The sequence below is a fragment of the Mobula birostris genome, chromosome 3 (assembly GCF_030028105.1).
Source record: "Mobula birostris isolate sMobBir1 chromosome 3, sMobBir1.hap1, whole genome shotgun sequence".
NCBI lineage: Eukaryota > Metazoa > Chordata > Chondrichthyes > Myliobatiformes > Myliobatidae > Mobula > Mobula birostris.
The window spans coordinates 95,473,236-95,489,563 of NC_092372.1; the positions used below are offsets into that span (position 1 = coordinate 95,473,236).

The window sequence follows — 16,328 nt, forward strand, 5'->3', positions numbered from 1 at the left end:
TGATCTGAACCATCCCCCACGTCAGTTCGGTCCCCAGCACCTCGACCCCTTCAACCTGAACCATCTCCCACCTCGGCTTGGTCCCCAACACCTCGACCCCTTCAACCTGAACCATCTCCCACCTCGGCTCGGTCCCCAGCACCTTGACCCTTTCAACCTGAACCATCCCCCACCTCGGCTCGGTCCCCAGCACCTCGACCCCTTCAACCTGAACCATCTCCCACCTCGGCTTGGGCCCCAACACCTTGACCCCTTCAACCTGAGCCATCTCCCACCTTGGCTCGGTCCCCAACACCTCGACTCCTTCAACCTGAATCATCTCCCACCTCAGCTCGGTCCCTAGCACCTCGACCCCTTCAACCTGAACCATCCCCCACCTCGGCTTGGGCCCCAACACCTTGACCCCTTCAACCTGAACCATCCCCCACCTCGGCTTGGGCCCCAACACCTTGACCCCTTCAATCTGGCCCGGTGCTGAACTCTCCATCTGAACGACAGGTTCTGCCGCTCGACAACGCTGGACTTTGCCGCCTCGATTCGGTCTGTAAGTCTCTGCTCAGAGAAAGCTGTCAACTTGTTCCTCCCTGCAGCTGGACACTGCCATTGCTCACTGATGTGGAGGAGGTGGAATCTGTGTGGGCAAAGGAGAGAATCTCCATTGTTTAGTAGGGCAGATGTGATATTCTGGTCAGTGACATAAATCCCAGGAGGCTAGTTTCAATTCCCTTCTGAGACTTTGCTGCTTTTCATTGGGATCTGCAACTGATCTATATCTCGCTGCATCCTTCGGCAGTCTTTCATGCAATCCAGGGCTCCGCCAACATTTGTATGGTCTACAAACTTCCCCACCCATCCAGGTCATTTACATATTTGCAAATAGCGGAGGTTCTAGTACAAATCCCTCCAGAACACCACGAATCATAGTCAAAGGCACTTGTCCAGCTGTCCCTTCGATCACTACCCACTGTCTTCTATGGACAAACCAATTCTGCATCCAAACGTCTCATTCACTGTGGATTCCGTACATCTTGATCTTCTGGTTGAGTCTCCCATGAGGGGCCATGCTGAATGCCGTACTAAGATCCACGTGGACAATGTCTACAGCTCTTTCCTCAATCAATCACATTCCTTAACTCTTCCAAAGCTCAAATCAAGTTAACAAGACATGACTTGCCCCACACAAAGTCGTGCTGACTGTGCTTATTGGGCCTTAGTTTTCCAAATGCTGACAAATCCTATCCCCAAGTCCCTCAACAATAACTTCCCTACCAATAACATGAGACCGGCTGATCTATAGTTTTCAGAATTGTCCTCATTTCCCTTGGCTAATGGAACAGCAGGATATAGAAGGGGAAAGATAGGCTGATGTGGTTACTATTATGCTGCTGGCGTTTAGGGCAGCAATGAAGGTCCTCCATCTCTGGTGGTGTGCAGGGTTTTCTTCATGTCATAGCTTCCTCTTGGTTTTCACTACTGTCAGTCGTGCAAGCCCTGAGTAGAGATTCAGGGGAATATCGTTGCACTCAGATGTAAAGGATTCTCCACGACTGTTTCCATAACAATTTTGTTTTACCAGACAGGGTTGTTAGCCCTGAGATGAACCCCCAAACCCAGAGGACCAGTGCCTCACTCTTTGTCCATTCTCTACTCTTTGACCTGTGTGGCGTGGGTGACCCTACCAAGAGCCAAAGCATAAAGCCCTGACTCCGGCCAACACAGCTCTTCAGGTCATTGAGGTACACAAGCCACCAGATCACAACAAGGTTATAGACCTCTTGAAAGTTGATGCGAGTGAAGGAAAGAAAATTAAACTGTGTCTTCACAAACTACCACCATTGCGCCCCATTTCCCTGCCTCTCAAATACTATTTCTTCCAGATGTGCTTTCAACACATTGTGTATATACTATGACTTCAAGTATATCCCAGCCTAGTCACCTGAACCCAACCGAGCTCTCAACTCAAGAGCCATACTAAACTCCAGAATTGCTGTTTGTAAACATTAATGTCTCTATTGTCATTCTATTTGTTAATGGGCTAATTAGACCCGGCCCCTGCACTGGGTTTCTAATTCGTGTCAAATTTCAATTCTCTTTTTTTTTAATTTTATTTTTATTTGGATAAGGAATTCACAAATATCATGTACTTTTTTCACACATATAACCTTTTCCATTTTTTTATATGTATAAAACTACAATTATTTATACATTCTTAAGTACACATTGAGATGATATAAAAGGAAAATAAACATTTAAATAGATAATTATGTACTGTGGTAAATCTAACCTATTAGGCTAAGTAATGGAATTAGTTGTTAAGAAAAATGTCTGTGGGCAGGAGCAAGCATGAACAAATTAGGGTATAAACACCTACAATGGTTGATACATAGGCTTATATACAAATTTCAATTCTCATCTGAGAATTTGCTGCTTTTTGTTAAGATCAGCTGGTTTATTATAAAGCAAATATTTGTGCCTTAAGTTTTCACAATATTATTTAATTTCTAATTAAAACACTGGTTTGAAAACCATGTGCAGATCTAATTTTGGTGTCAAAAAGGAGGCCTGAATTGGTGAAGTGTAACACCATCTTGTTCTTTGTGCTCCTGTGGCTTGAATACTATTCTCTCACCATGAATGTACAATTTATTTTCCTAACATGCTTCTGATCTGTTGTCATTCTTCCAAGAAACTTGTGTTTAAGACTGAATGCTTTTTCTCCCCTGTCTGATTACCTTGTTGCTCTGTGGCTTGAATTGTGCCCTGCAGCTGCAGTGGGTGTAGTGCTGTAACGCTTGATATTTTGGGGTTCAGCTGGTCTCCTCACACTCTTAGATTTGGGGAGTCTACACAGTAGAACTTAAAATGATCATTTCCTATGGATTTTGGAGCTTTTACTTCTAAACTTTCTTTTGTAAATGAAGATTTATTATTATCATTAATTGGGAAATTCCTACATTATTTCCGGTTCCCAGTCTGATTTCATTTATCGTGAGAAACGTGATTGAAGTTGAACAATTGCTTCTTTCATAATTTTGAGGATTTTTTTCCTTCCCATTTTAGTCCCACCATCTAGCATTGCTGTATCCCCTTTTCTTAAAAAAAAACATATCTCAAGATTTTGTGGTTTGTTTGAATAAACACATAGGTGTTTCAATAAGTATTGATGTTGCAGGAAATAGATGATTACCTGTAATGAGTTTTGAAATATCTCACACAGCTTATGAGAAAAAAATAGAATAGTCTTTTCACGGAAAGATGTGTGTGTATGAGCAAATCACTAAGCATGCCAACATTGTGCTTTGTAAATGAGTTAATTTGCATGGGAGTGGTGTTTTTACTCTGGCATTTTGCTAACAATATAAAATGATTTTTAAAGCAGGAGACTGACTACTTCCTCCAGCAATCTGCTGTAAGAAGCTTTGCAACACCAGAGTTGGTTGCTTCTCCATTTTTAGCTTGCATCTAATATTTTTTTAACTTCAGGAAACACTGGAATGGATTAGAAAATATAATAGAGTATAGAATGAAGGCCAGCCCTGCTGGAATTGTTCTAGAGTTGTCCTGTTTGCCGGGGAGCTCCCTTGGTGTTTGTACCATACAATACACGGTATACAAATGCATAGTTTAAATGCTGTTTGCACCAAATAGTTGGAATGACAGTGTTTAGATACGTTGGGTATAGGATATTGGACCAGATAATGGGTATATTACTTTGAGGGGTTTCATGGGTTTTTCTTTTTGCCCAGTCTTGCCAAGTTTGTAACATGAATATATCAAAAGCTAACTGTTTAATAAACAAACCTATTAAACCACTTAAAGGATTTATGCATATCCTGAATCTTCAGATCAAAGTTTGAAAAGTGTCCACTAACTTTTAAAAATTCTGACTCTGATCATTCTAGTCATTCTGAACTTGATTCTGTTGTGGCTGATATTGGCACTTCCTAATGGGTTATGTGCCCGGGGAGCTGTCTTATCTGTGAATCAAAATGTGAGGGATTAAAAGTAAATGTTGGGAGCCAAATGGTTTGTTAAACAGTAAAATAAAATTGTTGGTGGGGGGGGGGGGAGATGGAGGAATTAACCAGTGTTGACAGTATGGAAGACAGAAAAGCAAAATGGCGTAGACATGAACCTCCATTTGCACAAAGCTGGGTATGGATAGTAAAGAGATTGTTAATATAATTTGAACTAAAACTTCATTTCTGCATAGATGTGATCTACATGTCATTTATTACTACTTTTATTGTGTAGCTTACAGGACTCCTCGTAAGGGCAGCAAAACGAGTTCAGGTCAATGTTTATATTGAACAAGTAACAGGATTTCAGTAAGTAAATTTTGAAATGTTATCCAGCATGCTGGTTCAATGGGTGTTTGGGGGGGGGGGATTGCAGTCAAAAATATTTCTGCTTCTGTGAATTCTGTTCTTGAAGAAACAAAAAATTTGTACACTAAAGTTCAGTGCTTTTGAAAGCTTTTGATTCTTAAATTTGAAGTATCACTTATTGTGTTTCAATGAATTTGTAATTGAAGTTAACTTGAGGATCGTCTCTGTCCAGTTCAAATGTGTTCTGGGTTGTGAAGTTTGTTTTTCCTTCAATATGTTCACCAAAGCTTTGGAGAAGTAGAAGCTTATTTTAAGACAATTTTTGTTATGGACTGAAATCTTCAGCAGATCATAACAGCCAGCCTTGTTACCAATGTATTACCTTTGCTCTTGGGCCACCATCTTCCTTTTCTTTTTTTGTTTTGAAAGGTAGCACTTGTGCAAAACTCTCTCACAGTATTGCATTGGAATGCTAATTTAGATTTTTGTTTGGTTCTGTTGCCAGAGTGGAACTTGACCCACAAGCTATTACTGAGGTCAGGGTGGTGAACTGTCACATCTAACAGATAGTTGGAGGGTGAGGAACATGTATTGTCTAAGTGTTTTTTGCTTGCAGTCAGTATAGAAGATGAGGAAAGAGTCTGTTGAATTGAGGGCTCTGCCATTTGCAGTGAATAGGGGCAGAGGATGGATGTAAAAGGTGAGTGTATGAGAGGAAGAGAGAGGGATATGGACATTGCGTAGGTAGGAGGGATTAGATTTTTTTCTTTACTTTTTAGTTGATTCGCCACAATGGGCTGAAGGACCTGTTCCTTTGTGGTACTGTTCTATGAGCAGAGTCAAAGCTGCTGGAGAAATTTGGAGGACTGTTTATCTAAAGGATGTAATTATGTAAGAAATGACCTGTGACTAGTTCCTCAGATCATTTCATTGGCCATGAGTTGATAGGAGTCAAATGTGTTATAAAGTTCAGAATAGTTGGCAGCATTAATTAAAAGGTCCCTTGTAATAGGTACATCTATACAGACCAATTCTTCAGACGAACCTTCAAATGCTTCTACAACCTTGCTTTTTTTTTTTACAATCCTTTACAAAAATCCTTTTACAATGTACTCTTGAACCAGAGGGGATAACTTCACTTAACTTCACACCCCCCCCCCCCCCGCATCACTGAACTGTTTCCATAATCTATGGAATCATTTCAAGGACCTCTTCATCTCATGTTCTTGATATTTATTTATTTATTGTTTATTATTTTGTTTTCTCTTTTTGAATTTGTGGAGTTTATTTTTCACATTGGTTGTTGTCCGTCCTGCTGGGGTGGTCTTTCATTGGTTCTATTGTTTTTCTTGCATTTACTGTGATTGCCCACAAGAAATGGAAAAATTGCTTCTCGCTATCTACTCTTATCATCTTGTTCACTTCTATCATCATTGTTCATCCTCTGTTCCAAAGGGAAAAAGCCCTATCTCGCTCAACCTAAGACATAAGACATCCTCTTTAATCCAGGCAGCATCCTGGTAAATCATCTTTGTGCCCTCTCTAAGGCTTCCACATCCTTTCTGTAATGAAGTGACCAGAACTGAACACAACACTCCAAGTTAATTTAACAAATACAGGCACTTTTCCCATTAAAGTGAAAGCACTGTTGTAATGCCAAGACACTCTAAATGTCCAAGAGAATTTGCCTGCCCCATGTTTCATAATACATAGTGCACTTAGGATCAGAGTTAATAGTTGATTTAATGGCTGTATATCAAACACTCAGTGTGGATCGTTAATGAAATCTTAGTTTTGGTCTGGCTGGTTTCGTTTGCTCACAACTTATATACAATTAAACTGAAAGAATTTCCGTAAGTTCTTTAGCTTTGGAGTATCTAAAATGGTTTAAATAGTTCAATTTAATATTAGAGAACATATAATGGTATGCAACCTGAAATTCTTACTCGGACATCCAGAAAACAAGACACCCCATAGAATGAGTGATAGAAATACCAGAACCCCTCCCATCGCTCAAGCATCAACCCTCCCCCTCTTCCTTCCCACTTGCACCATCTCTGATCCAAAATATAACAATTTTTAAAAGATTTGTAGGTCAATTAAACCACTTCTATAGCTTCCTAGAGTTCTCTACATTTTGCTCCACTCCTTGCACTCATTCCTCCGATTCGTCACCAATAGTGAGTATGGAGGTATTCTTACAGATGGAGTCACTGTAATAGCAAATGGAAAGTTCATTACATGCTAGCTACTTGGAAATGTATATTAAATATTTATTATGTGTATATTGTCTTGGTTGGCAAGTAGGAAAGTTCAGGAATTGTGATGAAGAATCTGAGGTGGACAAACAGCAAAGAGAGTCTACAGTTTTTTTAAAAAAACACCAAGTAAACAGGATCATTGATCCTTAAAGGTGGAAGGGAAGTTCAATAAAGTGGTTAAAATGTGTGTAAGTTTTAACTTTGTTTGCTGAGATAATAAGGGCAGGAAAGTCTTTCTAGTTCATGTATATTAATTCAGCTGGATATCTAAGCACCTTCTGATTGGAAGGATGCAGCAAAGTGCAGAGAAGATTGAGTGTTTTGCAAAGGTTTGAAAATATTATCCGGGATGTTTGGATGTTGGAGAAAGGGGAAAGATGGTATTTGTTGCAGGAAAAAGGTGAATAAACGGGTCCCTCTTCAGTCTTTATCCCATTAAATGGGAGAACAATCTTGAGGGGTTAAATTATTGTAATCAATATGTTTGACAGTTGGATTGAATTAAGAAAGACCCATTTCTCAGAGGCCTATAACGAGGGGCATCAATTTAAGTAGATTGGTAGAAGGTTTAGAGGGGTGTTGAGGAAAATCATATTTTGTAACTTGTGGGAATCTGGAACTTGCTGCCAAATAGAATAAACCCCTCATCATAGGAAAAGTACTGGATGAAAACTTGAAATACTATAACTAACCAAGCTAAGAAGTCCCTTAATTCCATTCATCTTCATTAAATCTTCTCTGTCTTAGTTGCCCAAAGAATATAACCTAAGACAATCCAATCCTCTCCTCATCACTGAAATTCTCCAGTCCTGGCTACATGCTCAGCAACTCCTTTACATCCCGTTGCATCTTTTCTGTAATGTGACCACAACTGTACAACTGGGCTCCTGCCCGTACTGTGTGCTTGCTCAGAGTGAGTACTGCAGGTACTGATGTTGAACACGTTCAGATTGTTGAGTGATTCTGATCAAGTAAATGAGGGGAGCCGTTTGCAATGGCAAAAGATGGTAACTAGAGGGCGCTACAGTAGGTGGTGGGTAAATGACATGAGAACATCCTTTTCCTCCCACAGTTAACTTCCGATTTGGAGTGCTGTGGCGGGGTGATGGAAACCCATGGAAGTGACTTACTCCAGATGGAAGTTCCTTATCTGTTTTCCCTCATTCCAGTAATACAGGATAATCAGCCATTGCCCTGGAAGCAACGTTCAGTTAATTCTGTAGTTTGTACAGATTTTGTCTGTAACCCTAATCCCTACTACCAAAACCTAATTGCTATTGATGCTCACACTTGAAATTTCAAAAAAAAAAACGAGGGCTGCCTCATACTCCAATCCTCAGTTCTTGTGCCCAGCTTGTCAGTAGGTGTCAATGTGTCTTTGTGAAAAGAGCAGTAGAGATGGCTGATTCTGCCAGGTTGCTGTTCACCCCTCCAGAACCCTTTCTACCTGCGACAGCTTCCTCCTCTCAGAGTCCATACTTGAAGCATGGTCTTCTCTAATATGTCGCCTTTCCTGATATTCATGGACCCCTCAATGGGCTTGCTCACATTGACCATGTCTGCACTGAGCTGCGTTCAACTAAAGAGGAAGAATCACTCCAGAATCTCCGGCATGGTACAAGATGTTCCATTCCTATAGCTTTAAAGATTATAAGACTGTGTTTGACATCAGTTAAATTCCCTTCTACCCCCAGCTTGTAATTTCCCCTCATAATATTGTTTTTAAGTCCTTGCTTTTTGTTTGTTTCACACTATCAGTTCATTATTTTTCTTAATTCCATTGAAATCTGCCTCTCCTTTGAGGAAAACTTCTGATAGAAAAATAGAAACTACAGCACATTACAGGCCCTTTGGCCCACGATGTTGTGCTGACCATGTAACGTACTCTAGAAACTGCCTAGAATTGCCCTACCGCATGGCCCTATATTTTTCTAAGCTCCATGTACCTATCTAAGAGTCTCTTTTTAAAAAAAACACTTGTATCTGCCTCTACCACCTTCGCTGGCAGTGCATTCTGCACACCCACCACTGAGTGTGTGAAAAAATTACCTCTGACATCCCCCTTGTACCTACTTCCAAGCACCTTAAAACTATGCCCCCTCTTGTTAGCCATTTCAGCCCTTGGATCGGTTGGGGGGGGGTGTGAAGCCTCTGACTATCCACGCGATCAATGCCTCTCATTATCTTGTACACCTCTATCAGGTCACCTCTCATCCTCTGTCGCTCCAAGGAGAAAAGGCCGAGTTCACTCAACCTATTCTCATAAGGCATGCTCCCCAATCCAGGCAACATCCTTGTAAATCTCCTCTGCACTCTCTATAGTAACTACATCCTTCCTGTAATGAGGTGACCAGAACTGAGCACAGTAGCACACTACTCCAAGTGGAGTCTGACTAAGGTCTTGTTTAACTATTCTAAGATTTGTCACTTGTTAATTTCTTCATTAAGATGCAATTAGTCTTAAATTCACACTCCCTTGTTAGTCTCAAAACTTCTGGGAGTGCGTATCCTGGCTGTTGGCGTCAGAGTAATGATGTGAATGTCAGCTGCTTTGCTGTTGTTGGCACAGATTTCAGGCCATTGGGAGTCTGACCTCAAAGTTACTGTATGGTTCCCTGCTCAATACCAACCCATCTATCTACAAACTTCAGATCAGGGTAGTTAAGTGACATTATGAACATCTTTTCAAGAAAAAAAATCAATTTCTGATTATCTTACCTTATTTTATGGACAATACAATTTTCCATTCAGATTCCCATTTCTGTTCCGATGTGTCGGTCCGTGGCTCATTCTTGTGCCAAGATGAGGCCACCCTCTGGGTGGAGGAGCGACACCTTGTACTCCGTCTGGGTAGCCTCTGAGCTGACGGTATAAATATTCGATTCTCCTGGTGAATGATTTCCCTCCCCCATTCCCTACTCAGACGGCCCTATTACTTCCCTTTGGGTCCCCTCCCCCCTCCCCCTCCTCTTTCTCCTATGGTCCACTCTCCTCTCAGATTCCTTCTTCTCCAGCCTTTGACCTTTCCCTCCCACCTGGCTTCACCTATCACCTATTCTCCCCCCCCCCAACCTTTTTATTCTGTCATCTTCCCCCTTCCTTCTCAGTCCTGAAGAAGGGTCTCTGCCTGAAATGTCAACTGTTTACTCTTTTCCACAGGTGCTACCTGACCTGAGTTTCTCCAGCACCTTCAGACTTTGTTTATAGTGTTCGGTACGAGTCCTTCTGTTATAACCATCATTCCATTCCTAAGAAACCTCCTGTTATAAAAACAATTTAGTCCATGGGGGAAAAGGGTTCAGAGAGTTTGAAACCTGCAGCGTTTTATATGGCTTTGGATTTCCAGCATCTGCAGTCTCTCTTATGTTGATAGTTTTCCATTATTCTGGATACTCTGCCCAAATTTGCCAGTGCCCATTCTTGAAGTCTATTCTTACCGGAGAGGGACCCTCGGAACCCAGTTTATCCCAGGTCCCTTCACAACAAATTACATTTTTTAATCAAGACTGACAGCCTGTCCTCAGCAAAGCTACGTGTTGAGCTACATCTCCAAATTTACCAACAGTTAAAGCTGTTAAGGTGATTGATTGTCAATATTCAGAAACATTCGATGCTAATAATAATTAAAAATATACTTTTAAAAAGTTGAATTAAAAATTAATATCATTTAGTTATACATTTTTAGTGTTGGCGCGTGGCCAAGTGTTTAAGGCGTTCGTCTAGTGATTTGAAGGTCGCTAGTTCGAGCCTCAGCTGAGGCAGCGTGTTGTGTCCTTGAGCAAGGCACTTAATCACACAGTGCTCTGCGACGACACCGGTGCCAAGCTGTATGGGTCCTAATGCCCTTCCCTTGGACAACATTGGTGGCGTGGAGAGGGGAGACTTGCAGCATGGGCAATTGCTGGTCTTCCATACAACCTTGCCCAGGCCTGCACCCCGGAAACCTTCCAAGGTTCAAATCCATGGTCTCACGAGACTAACGGATGCCTATTAATACATTTTTACACATGTCTGCCACATCCCATTAAATTAAATGGGTCCTCTGGGAAATCAGTATTTAGACTTTCCAAGTGAAGATCTAGAAACTCTGTGGAAGTTTGTGCTCTCTTGCTGACCTCCGCCAAGTTCTGAGCAACTACCTTTGGATTAGAATCAGTCAGCTATGTGTAAGTTCACGGCTTCAGCCTTGGTTTTCATGTTGTGAACCTCTGTGTAATTATGTAGTTCAAAAATCAACAATTCCAAGTGCACCTGCTGGTTTTTAAGTAGAAAATCCAGAGCTCTTCGGACCTTGAATTTTGCTGGTATTGCCAGCATTTAAGTGCCAATTTTTACACTAGTTTCACTACCTATTTGTTGCAATATAAATCTGAACTTTGCATTTGAAGTAAATTACAAGCAAATTATGTTCGGCTAAACTTGTACCGCTGGCACCTCTATACATAGTACTTGGTGGTTGCAGCACGGTCCTTGGTGAATTTCATCAGAAGGTGGTGGAAAAGTAGGCAAAGAAGGATTTGAGAAACTTGGCATAGAGGCTGAAGAGTAATGTCTGCAAATTCATGACTAATCTATTTGTTTTATTTCCACAGTCAGACTGAAAATATCCAGTCACTGATCTTTCCTGTGATGTATCTAAATGAGGTGAGACCAAGTACCTGCATCTTTAATACAAGCAATTTCAGGTCAGCATTTGGTATAGGGTTGCCAGTGTGCAAATTGTAGAGGTCATGTGATCAACAGGGGCCAGTTGGGGATGGAGAAAATTTTTTTGAAAAAGAAAAAAAAAAGTTGTTGGTGTAGTTAAAGTGAGGATGCAACTTCTTTTTGTAAGGGTCAGGGCTGTTAGGATTCCCCCGGCAGGTTGGATTATGTGAATGGAAAGAGAAAAACTGAGCTAAAATAACAGATGACTATCAATAGGAAAAGGCCAGCTCTGATACAAACCCAGATGAGTTACCTGAATTTGTCAGATTTGGTGAATATACTAGACTGGAAGGTGTGTGGGTGTATCTCACTGCTTCATTTGGAATGACAGTTTGAATCTCTGGATGGTGACAGGGAAAAGTAATAGGACGAAGGGTTTTGATCTGTTCAGGAGTGTGTCGTGGTTGCGTTACCTGGTTACATCTCATCCATGCAATTCTTTCCCTTTGCACTCTTAACTGCTGCAGAGTGTTTTGATTGATGATGTGTCAGCTTACAAGGTGAAGTCCATGCTCCTGCTGACAGAAGTGACAACTGCGATTCCGTTTATGATGATGGGTCTGGGACTATTCTTTGGATTGATCTTCATCATACTCGCATGCACTAGTCGTAATGAGGACAAGGAGGTTGGTGTTGCATTGTCTTTTTTATATTATATATAAAAAAAACAGGATTAGGCCATGTGAGCAGTCTTTGCCATTCAATAAGTTCATAGCTGATTTAATGTTGGGCTCAACTTTGATTCTCCTGCATGTTCTTCATTACCTTCAACTGCCCTAAAGAATTGTCTCGGCCTTGAATATATCCAGTAGCACTGCCACCATAATTTTCTGGAATAGAAATTCCAAAGATTCACAATGCACTGAGAAAGGAAATTTCTCCTCAACTCAGTCTTGCATCTGAAACCATGCTTCCTAGTTCTCGATTTCCACAATGGGAAGCTCCCTCTCTGCATCCACCATGTATAAACCCCTTAAAATCCTGTATCTTTTTAAAATGCCATCTTTAGACTCCATAGGCCCAATCTGCTCAACAAATCTTCGCAGGACCACTCCTTTCGTCCAGGTAATGAAGGCGAAAACATGAGTAGCATTTGTGGAGAAGACAATGGTCAACATCTGATGAGCAGTCATTAACCTGAAAACTTCAATCTCAGGAGCCACTCTAGTCAGATTTCCCTTAAACTAACTGCAATCCAGACTAGTATAAATTCAGACTGGTAAACCTACGGCAGGAATGCCCAAGATGGCATGCATGAAGTTTTTTGTTGACAGTGCAGCTCCTCAATTCTTTAAACCCACCCATGATAAAAGATGCATAATGATTATCTTTACTGCTAAATGCAGCAGTGAATGATTTTTTTTTCTTTACAACCCAAGAGCAGTGAGATGTTTTCACAGGAAACATCTTACACCAGCTGACAGTCACAAGAACACATGACATTGTATGATATGTCCTTGCAAACCTGGCGTACACTTCAGTATTTGGATGGTAAATGATTGCAAACAATACTATTTAGAAATGTTATTTTCCAATAGTCTTAAGTTTAATAATTTTGAGCAGGTTTCTAAAATGCTTCATTTATTTCAATCTTTCTGTTATACTTCTATTAATAGTTACAATGAATACTCAGGAGCAACAGGACTCATCCATTTTTATTGCTCCATAATTATTCTCATTAAATCTTTACTCAATGATGACTTCTGGTCAAAATTACCATGGAATGTGACTTTCTCTGAACTGATTCTACACCTTAATTTTTTAAATCAAGAGCCATACTCATTGTACTCCTGATAATTTATTAAGAATTCCTGACATTCCATGTGTGATTATTATCCTTGGTGCTAAATCAAATGTTATGTAAAATATAAAACTTAAGTTTGTTAGTAAATATATATTATTGCTCAATCAGGTGATGCTTCAATTAATTGGATAAAGTTGAAATAATGAACACGTGTTAGGAAAATTCCTACTGTGGCCTATTGCTATCCAACTTCAGCTGCAGTGCATTGTGGGCCTGACCAATTGGCAGAATGTTTGCTATTAGATGGTATTTCCAATAGTGAAGTGACCAGAACTGTAGACAATACTCCCAAGTAGAGTCTCATCATCAACTTGTGCAGTTGCAACATGACATCCCAACTCTTGTACTCCGTTCGCTGACCAATGAAGGCAAGCTTGCCAAATGCTGCCTTCACCACCTGTCTACCTGAGTCGCCACTTTCAGAGAACTGTGTACACGTCCTGCTGAGTTTAACTTCCCAAAATGCAATGCCTTGTTTTTGTCAGAGTTAAGTCCCATTTGCCCATTTTTCCAGATAATCTAGATCCTGTTGTAATCTTAGAAAACCTTCACCTCCACTATGCCAAGAATTTTGGCGTTATTCACTAACTTGCTAATTATGTCAGCCACATTCTCATCCAACCGTTAATATAGATGGCAGAGGGAGTTTTGGTTAAGGAAGTGAACTAAGTAATCCTATGATTTAAAAATAAGCATAAGCAAATTTATTCTTATTGCTCTACTAAATTTGAGTAGTATATTTGGTTAGACAAAACAATGGAAGAGCTCAGTGGGTCAGGCATGATTTATGGAGGGAAATGAACAGTTGATTCCTTGGCCTGAGACCTTTTATTTGGTTGGCACCTTAGGTAGCCTAAATCTACTGTATGTACTTTGAATTCTAGAGTTAGGTCTACATCTGTTGGCTTGATTTTATTCAATGGAAGTGTCATGTGGCAACAATAGAATCCTGTTATATTCTGCTGTATGTAACATTAAAGTATGCTGTATGTTGAACATTGGGTTTTCTAAGGTGAAGGTATTTTAACCCTAATCTAGTCAATTGAGCAAATAGTTTGATCCTCTAAGTAGCATTCAACATTTTAAAAACCTCTGGTAGTTTGAAAGCCCAAAAGGTTTGAAACCTCTGGGGTTGTCACGCTGCCTGTTTAAAATAATCCCTTCCACTGTTTTGTTCTGTGAACAATGACCATAGTTGCACATGAAACCAAATGTTTATTTTGCTTAATTCAGCCATTTCTGTGTTTTAGTAATGAAGTGGTATATTTGTTTTTAAGCAGGGATCAGAAGCAGAAAGAGCACCTCTGCTGAATTCGTCATGAGTATGTCAACACCTGCAGCTGTGATCAAAAACGGCAAAGCAACTAATATATGCTTGTCTTGAGTTCCTTTTTGCATCTTCTGGAGTTCCACAATTTAGCACAGTCTGGTGCATGAAATTTCATGTAACCGAGTGTTAATTATTCTTGATTTAAACTTGCAAAATTGTGGGTTGAGGATAGATAATGCTACTTCTAGCTAACAAAATGGAGTTTTAAAACTTCAATAATGATGCAATCATGACTTTAAAGGAGACAAGGCAACTCAGTCTTGCAACATTCACTGCCGAAGCTAACTTCTCTAGAGACAGAGCAACCTTTTGTAGCTAAGCCTTTTAGCCTTCATCACTTGCGATAGTATCAATGTTACTCTGTGGGATTTCTAAGCAACTTGCATTCTGTATATATTGATATATGTGTAATTAAGCAATTTTAACTCCACTGTAGAAAATAGGCACTGATCTTGGGTGACTTTTTTATTCCAAGAAAGCTGGTTTGTTGGTGAGCTGTTATTTTCTTTTTCTAGCCAACACTTCTTGCCCTCCCTCACACCTCCTTGCTTGCACTTTATTCTGAATTTGCACACATTCATTTTTAAGATGAAACCTGACAAGTTAAATGGTTGCGGTTAAATGGCGTTGCTTTGTGCGTGGATGCAAATCCCAAAGTTACTCCAGCACTCTCATAAATTGGTTGAATATGAGTCTTCATATTTTTTAAAAAATCCCCTTCTGATGAGTTCATAGTGAATATTGTTGTGTACTTAGTTCCTTTAAATGTATTCGAGCTGCCCTTTGTTGCCAAAGTCATGCAAAACTTAATGAAATGAGTTTGAAGGAAGTTACCTTTACTCTTTAGCCATCCTTTTAATGATGTGCTCTCGAATCCAGAGATAGGACTGTAGATCAGTATGAAATTTGCTTTAGGTAAGGCAGAAAATGTTGTCTTTGATATACTAGAAATTGATGTACAAAGTAATACAGAGGTTCAGTTTTAATCCTCAACTTAATAACTTAGCAATCAGCTGGTGATTCACGTGTAATTTATAATCAAGCTAGGCCCTCCTAATAATTTTGTCATCTGGAATGGCTGTTAGAATCTGTTCACTCACTTGTGTCTGGCTTCATGCTAAAGATATACAACTAAGTAGCACCAGAAGTATAATTTCCAGGAAAGCAGTCTCTCAAGTCTACTGATGAGCCTTTGCTTTCTTACAGCTGTACACTGTGTTTGCACTCATTACCAAATAATGGACTCCTGTATAGTTTTTTTTATATAAAGAATAAGTTTTTAGAAATAAACACAACACTCATTCCTTGTCTTGCATTTTATGTAACTGCTGGGCCATATTTGGTAGTGCAGAATGTCTGTCTATTTCAATGTACTGACAAAACAGAAATAAATCTGATATTCAATTTGTTTTGTAATCATTTGTAAAATCATATGTAAATGTGGGTTCTTAAACTGCCATTTTCTACTGTATGTATTAGTTTTTGTGTAATCATAAATTATATCACATTCAATTCACACTCTGGGACTATAATATTATTTGTCCCACAGAAGACTGAAGAGGATTCCCATCTGCAAATTGCATTTGAAGGATGGCAGTGTGTATATTCCCAAGTGCACTTCCTTTTACTTCAGAATGCTGATGATGGATTGATTAGGCGAGTATTGTTGGTTTAGTCTGAGACTGTAATGAACTAAGTTGCAATCTGTTTGGGGAGAAACATGCTTCACAGTTTGTATTGGTTCTCATTACAGTTGAAACTATTAGCAATTCCAGTTTGCATTTCTTATTGTCACCTTAAGTTCTTCCAATAGATATGAATTATTAGCATTTAATTGTATGTAGATGTGGGAGGAAAAATTAAAGTTGGCATTTTGTAGGACTGTTGTTGATATCAAA

The 16,328-nt window shown here is 39.9% G+C and overlaps 1 protein-coding gene across 2 annotated transcripts in view; it reads left to right on the plus strand.

Moving 5' to 3' along the window:
- LOC140195181 (lysosome membrane protein 2-like) overlaps positions 1-15,834 on the plus strand; it is a 56,904-nt gene extending 41,070 nt beyond the window's left edge. The window contains exons 9-12 of one of the 2 annotated variants that reach the window (XM_072253079.1): positions 4,255-4,328; positions 11,182-11,233; positions 11,764-11,922; positions 14,381-15,834. In XM_072253079.1, the coding sequence (XP_072109180.1) occupies positions 4,255-4,328; positions 11,182-11,233; positions 11,764-11,922; positions 14,381-14,422 (327 nt within the window). In that variant the 3' untranslated portion in view covers positions 14,423-15,834. Of the gene's footprint in view, positions 1-4,254; positions 4,329-11,181; positions 11,234-11,763; positions 11,923-14,377 lie in introns of both variants that reach the window. The other variant, XM_072253078.1, reaches the window with a different exon arrangement.
- The last annotated feature ends 494 nt before the right edge of the window (positions 15,835-16,328 follow it).